At 37.1% G+C, this 6,325-nt stretch overlaps 1 protein-coding gene across 1 annotated transcript; it reads right to left on the bottom strand.

Annotated features, from left to right (window-relative positions):
- Positions 1–237: 237 nt before the first annotated feature.
- LOC133526562 (uncharacterized) lies at positions 238–3,002 on the bottom strand. The gene is made up of 3 exons (XM_061863240.1): positions 2,802–3,002; positions 1,460–1,619; positions 238–1,152 (listed from the first exon to the last, which is right to left on the bottom strand). The coding sequence occupies exons 1-3, from the start codon at positions 2,903–2,905 to the stop codon at positions 382–384; spliced, it is 1,035 nt and encodes a 344-aa protein (XP_061719224.1). The 5' UTR covers positions 2,906–3,002; the 3' UTR covers positions 238–381.
- Positions 3,003–6,325: the final 3,323 nt, after the last annotated feature.

Raw genomic sequence — 6,325 nt, 5'->3', positions numbered from 1 at the left:
AGCTAGGTACACCACTGTGTCAAAAATTTTGGGGACAAATCGCTGTTATTGATCTGAAATCAAATTGTTTTAGGACATTTTCATTTTGTATTTTTGACATTTGTAATTGTAATGTGTGTGAAATAAAATTGATTAAAGTTTGAATGATTGATAATCACGATTGACAGTTTAAAACCGCGATTGAAGTAATTTTATTGCGAAGAGTAGTTCAGGGATTGAAGAGGATGAAAAAGCAAATTGCTACTTATATATTGTTTTATTTTAAATTACAAGGAATTCTTAATACGAAAGACAACAAATCCAATTTTAATAAGTATAATTTTTTTTGACATTAATCATTGTCAAACGTCAGATTTATAAGTCAGTAATGAACACTATATATTATTTTTTATTTAAAATATTAATAATCTGATTCTGCATCTCTCTCCTTTCAATCGGAAAGAGTCGAGAAAGCTTCATTCCTACTAACCTGAGAAACGTCAGCAAATCGGGATCAGGGTTCTCTAGCAGCACCTGGCTCTTCAATATCGTCAGGATCTCCTCCTGAGAACTCAGCACAGACTTCATGAAATCCTTAGGAAATACCTCTTTTTCTTGCTTGTTATTTTTCACGTCTACAGTCAACAATTCTTTAAGTTTTGATCCTGGAGGAATATCAGGTAATAGAATAGGCTTAGATTTAAAATTAAATTTCTGGCTGGCTTCTGTTATTGGCTGCACTACTGTTATTTCAGGTGGTGTATTCAATTCTTTAAGTTTTGATACTGAAGGAATATCAGGTATTACATTATGCTTCGGTTTAAAATTAAATTTCTGGCTGGCTTCTGTTATTGACTGCACTGTTGTCATTTCAGGTGGTGTAGTTTCCATTTCATCTTCGTCCTGTTGTGAAACAAAACACCTTGTTTTCTGCATTTCTTCTATCATCTCACTAAACACAGATTTTGGAGAATCATCTAAATTAAGTTCTTCGGGGTCTGGATTTTCTTCTTTAATTTTCTTACTGGGTTCACCTAAAGGATCAGACTCGTTCTGTCGTTTTCTGTTTTCCAGGGCCTCCAGTATATCATCTTCGTGTTCTGAGAAGGAATCTTCTATTTCATGCTTGATTTCTACTGTTTCTTCTGCAGGCGTTTGGGCAACGGCAGAGGTCTGTGACAAACATTTTGGTAAACATCTCAAAAAGAAAGCGAGCTTGATTTAAAGAGATGGCCTAAAAAGAGAGGGTTTACTAGGATTTATTTCTAGTGAAAACATACACTAAAGCCTGCCTGCTAAAGCTGCGTACAAAAAAAAGATTGAAATGACTAAAGAAAATACGAGGATCGAGGGAGGGTAGATTGCATTAAAGGAATCAGTACTACCTACGGGCAATTGGCAAGAAAAATGAGTACACTCTTGAAAGGAAATTGATATTTTGCTTCAATATTTTACGTTTATTAAAACTTATTTAACTTACAACAGGCAGCTTCAAAGTCGGCATAACGTTCTTCTTCAGCAACCGTCTAGTGGACTTCAGCAAGATGTCCTCCGGCTGGAAATGCTCTTCACACACTCGGTGGTAGCGATAGCTGCCTATCAGGTCCATGCGGGCCATTACTTGAAGCCAGCGTAATCGTCTGGGAATAAAATAATTTAAAAAATATGTAGTCTGTCAAGCCATTTCCGTCAATAGAAAAAAGCGGCAAATTAAAAAAAAAAAAAACATTTTTTTATGTTAGAGGAGGCAAACGAGCAGACGGATCACCTGACAGTAAGCGATTACCGCCGCCCAATATGACACTTATACAGATCTTTCAGACAAACATAGGTGGATTGTAAGTAGCTGACATACCCACAGGCCGAACACACCATCGGCCTGATGGACATAACACAATGTAACATAATATACTAGATAAATAAACACCTTTCTAATCTATTCTATTCTATTACCGCCGCCCATGGACATCTGCAACACCAGAGGGTTTGTAAGTGCGTTGCCGGACTTTAAGATGGGAGTACGCTCTTTTCTTGAAGGTTTGAAGGTCGTTTCGGTCCAGAAATACCACAGGCGACAGTTCATTCCAAAGTTCTAAACGTAAAGTGTAATCGTGCCATAGAAAACTTGAATTTCGCGCCTTTTTTACTGAGAAATTTAATTGATAGGTTATAATTAAAAATCTGACTAGAGCTAATACCAAACTAACTCCACATCGATCGATAAAAAAAAAGTTTATGGAAAAATCAGTATGTGACAACACCACAGAAAAATATTAAACAGTCTCGATATTTGTGAATTATATTACCACTAACCGATGCGAGCGAGATATCATTACTATACGTTGTCTCGCTCACGCACCGGTAGGCTAAGTTCACACGGCGTTTATTTTTCCCGCATACCGTATACCTACAGGGTTTTATCAAACACCATAGTGAAAGCAAAATTTGTATGGCAATTTTAAAAATCGATCTCACGGCGCCTATACGGGAAAGTTGTCTAGACGACTAAAATCCCGTATACAGTGTACGGGAAAACTAACTCCGTGTGAACCCAGCCTAAGAAAGTTATCAGGTCGCAAATTCTGCTTAAATCTATTTTATAATTCTTTTTACTAGAGTCCCGCTGATTAACAGAAGGAAGGTATCGGCCTGTCAGTTGTTCAGAACTGTCAAATTTTTGTTTTAACTGACAGACCGAGTCCGACGGACTGTTAATCAGTGGTCCCCTTTACTGTAAAAATACTGACACAACTCATTTTTGCATTGTTAAAAAATACTCATTCATATTTATTGCGAAAACATACAGATTATAATGTACTTACATTTCGTATTTAGAAGGGATCGAAAAGAACGAAAAATCCGGATTCTTGATATTGTTGCTAAGGCAGCCGTAGACAGCGCAGTACGTACGATTTATCTTCGGCATTGTAATTACTTCAACGTACACAATTTTACAAAATGGCGGGCGAGGCGCCGTTCGCAATGGAGGCGCGGTCCTGACTGGCGCTCGCCTTGCTCGCTTCGTACACTTGCGCGAGTGAGCGGCACGAACACAAGGTTAACAAAGATGGCGGCCGCGCGGTCTATAATTAGCATCAATAGTTACGCAATGCGTCGCAAGTATTTCGTCAGATGACAAGCAAAACTCACTAATTACTAAAAAATAATTAAACGAAAATCAACCTCATTCCAGTCGTAATATAGTTCATTATGGCTGTGAACTTGTGGTGTTAATTAGTGAGTTTTGCTTGGCACCTGACGATTTATCCTTCTCTAATAGCTTCACAAAAAAATTGGATTACGGCAGATGCTTTTTGGTCAAGTCTAACTAAGGTTGATATCGTCAGGTGACAAGCAAAACTCACTAATTATAACCACTTTTTTGAATATATATTACTACTTTTTTGATTTTTGTTTAATTATTTTTTAGTCATTAGTGAGTTTTGCTTGTCACCTGACGATATGTAGGTAGCACTGTACCTATTCTAAAAGTGACATTCGTATGGCAACGGACCCGGGTACGTCCTTAAACTACGTCCAAAAGAGAGGTATGGGCATCGTGAATGTCATCTCGCTTTGTGTGGTAGCTAGGGCACAGCACAGCGGATGTCATTCCAGATCTAGAGCGAAGCCCAACTGTAAAAGTACCTCCACCTTACAGGAAACCGTAGCCAAATAACACTAGACCCTACTCATAGTGTTGTGTTCCTGCCGGTGAGGAAGGTTGCCAGAGCTCAACGAGGGGGGATGCTAGGGTCGACAACGCGCATGTAACTCCTCTGGAGTTGCAGGCGTACATCGGCTACGGAGACTGCTTACCATCAGATTATGTTTGATTGCCACCGACGTAGTATAAAAAAAGTGACGTTCGTTGCCCCATCACTCCCGCGATTAGAAAGTTTATTTCATCACTATAGGAAATGACAGATAGTGACAGCGGTCGCGTCAACGTCGCAGAAGTAATGCCGCAACAATAATGCAACTGCAGTTGCTATCCGAATGTCACCTTTACTTGATCAATCTCATCAAATAATGTATTGAGATGCGCTATGATCATATTTTTTTATACTACGTCGGTGGCAAATAAGCATACGGCCCGCTTGATGGTAAGCACCCTAACACTCCACACCCTCGTTGAGCTCTGGCAGCTTTACTCACCGGCAGGAACACAACACTATGAGTAGGGTCTAGTGTTATTTGGCTGCGATTTTCTGTAAGGTGGAGGTACTTCCCCAGTTGGGCTCTGCTCTAGATTTGGAATGACATCCAATGTGCTGGTGCCCTACCACACAAAGCGAATGTTTGTGCAAATGTTTTAGTGGAGTTTTAAAATGTATTGTAACTTTTTATTGTAGTAAAAGTTTATCAGCTCATAAATTCAGGTGTGAATGATCATATCGAATACAATCATAACTTAGTCACCAAGACGAAGAACCGCACAAAGATTTCTATGTATTGGTTATCGGCTGAGTGTCGTGTGATGTTTGCTCGATTATTGACTTACATTGTCAAAGATAAGATAGCTTTAATGGTGATTAAATAAATTATATTTTTAAAGAAAGGATTATAAATAGAACTACGTACTGGCCTGTCTTCAAGCTGGCAAGAGACCTTTTCAATTAAAATCGCATAAACCTTAATTATTGATTGGTATTGTTTTAATACAAAACACAAAAAAACTGTAAGAATTTGCCACATTATTGTTTTCTAAAGTACTTTACAATCGTATTAATACAAAAACAAGGAAATCAAAATATTTCTTCCGATTAACATTAACATTCACACAGTCCCCCAACTGTCGACCTACTCATAAAGTCAGACATAATTTACTTTCTTACACGTGGAGACAAGGTATATAAGGCGATATATCATTTTTGCGCCCTTCTTAATACGTGCACAGGTGCTTCGGATCTAAAATAAGAGATCCCAAACGTTGTCAAAATGACGTGATTTAGTATTAAATTATTGGCGCTTACGACCTATTGATTTGATAGTATAGTTATTGTTTCACGGCAGCCATTTTGTGACGTCATCACAGTTTTATGCTGGTGGATTTATTAGGCAGGGTGTGTGAGAGTCAAAAATTGGTGTGCGTTGCTGAAATGTAGGTTTTTTGAGCTGATGGAATTTATCTACATTAAATTGAATTAAAAAACTACAATTAGTGTACAATAATTTAAATTAGATTTTTTTTTGATAGCCTGCATTTTGTCCCACTGCTGGGCAAAGGCCTTCCCTGTCTTCCGCCACTTGTCACGGCTGTGTGCATGCTCCGGCGAGTCCCCTCAAAATGAGTGCAGTCCACCTAAAATAAATTGAAATACACGGGGTACAGGTTATGTTAAAGTATGTAACTTTACTTTTGAGTGACATTAACGTGAGACACTTCATTTGGTTCTTGTCTGTTTTATTTTTTTTGTCTTTTAATTATTTATATAAGAATTCAAGCCTTGGCGACCCTCTACATCTCTAAGGATAATTTAATATATTTTTTATATTTTATCTCTGACACTTAGAGACTTATACATCTCTAAAGAATTTTAGTATTTTATGGTTTTATTTTTTTATCATAGTTTTTTTTTGTGTAATTTGACATTTAGAGACAGTATACATCTCTAATAAAGTATTTATTATTTCATAGATTCGATATTTGTAATTGTTTTTTTTTTAATTTATTGTTTGTAAAAATGGACATGTAAAAGTGCCCCTGTGGCCTATTTGCTGAATAAATGTTTGATATTTGATATTTGATATTTGAAATGGATTTGTACCTGTATTTTCCATATCTTGGGAGCATGTGAGGACTTTTGGGAGGCTTGCGTGGGGCTGAAACCAAAAAGGCAGACGCCCTTTAAGACAATATAAACGAAAAGTGACGGGTACCATCTCCGAGCGCACAACATACATCCGGAGATGGTCGTCAACAGATACAAAGAATATTCCAGTGCAGCACTTTTGGTCTGCGATGCGATCTAAGGGATAGTGGGCTATGATAAGATAATCATTTATTTGATAAAACATGAGTTGATAAGCTGTTAGTATACAAATTCAGTTCTTTACATGTTCGGCTGGAATTTCAGCATTCAAATATTAATCACAAAAATAAATTACAAATATAAAAGAAGCCGTACTGAAAAATATTGGGAAAAGAAATGTCAATGTGTGTCAATGTCAAATTACTAAACTAAATTATCTAAAAAAGTATGAATTTTAAAATGTTGTATTGATTCACTAATGTCATAAAAACAATGTTCCTATAGTTAACTATACAGTTCTTTACATGTCTGGCTGGCATTTCAGCATTCGAATATTAAGCACGAAAATAAATTACAAACAAAACAAGCAT

This window comes from Cydia pomonella, chromosome 16 (genome assembly GCF_033807575.1).
Source record: "Cydia pomonella isolate Wapato2018A chromosome 16, ilCydPomo1, whole genome shotgun sequence".
NCBI classification, from domain to species: Eukaryota; Metazoa; Arthropoda; class Insecta; order Lepidoptera; family Tortricidae; genus Cydia; species Cydia pomonella.
Note: the sequence above shows the minus strand (reverse complement) of the source record. Positions and strands in the feature narration are given on the sequence as shown.

What these genes read in the sequence shown, in the direction of transcription:
- LOC133526562 (XM_061863240.1), bottom strand. Translation starts at nt 2,905, where the DNA reads ATGCCGAAGATAAATCGTACGTACTGCGCTGTCTACGGCTGCCTTAGC. An exon ending in ATCCCTTCTAAATACGAAAT is followed by an intron (nt 1,620 to 2,801) that starts GTAAGTACATTA and finishes TTTTATTCCCAG; the next exon opens with ACGATTACGCTGGCTTCAAG. An exon ending in CGACTTTGAAGCTGCCTGTT is followed by an intron (nt 1,153 to 1,459) that starts GTAAGTTAAATA and finishes TGTTTGTCACAG; the next exon opens with ACCTCTGCCGTTGCCCAAAC.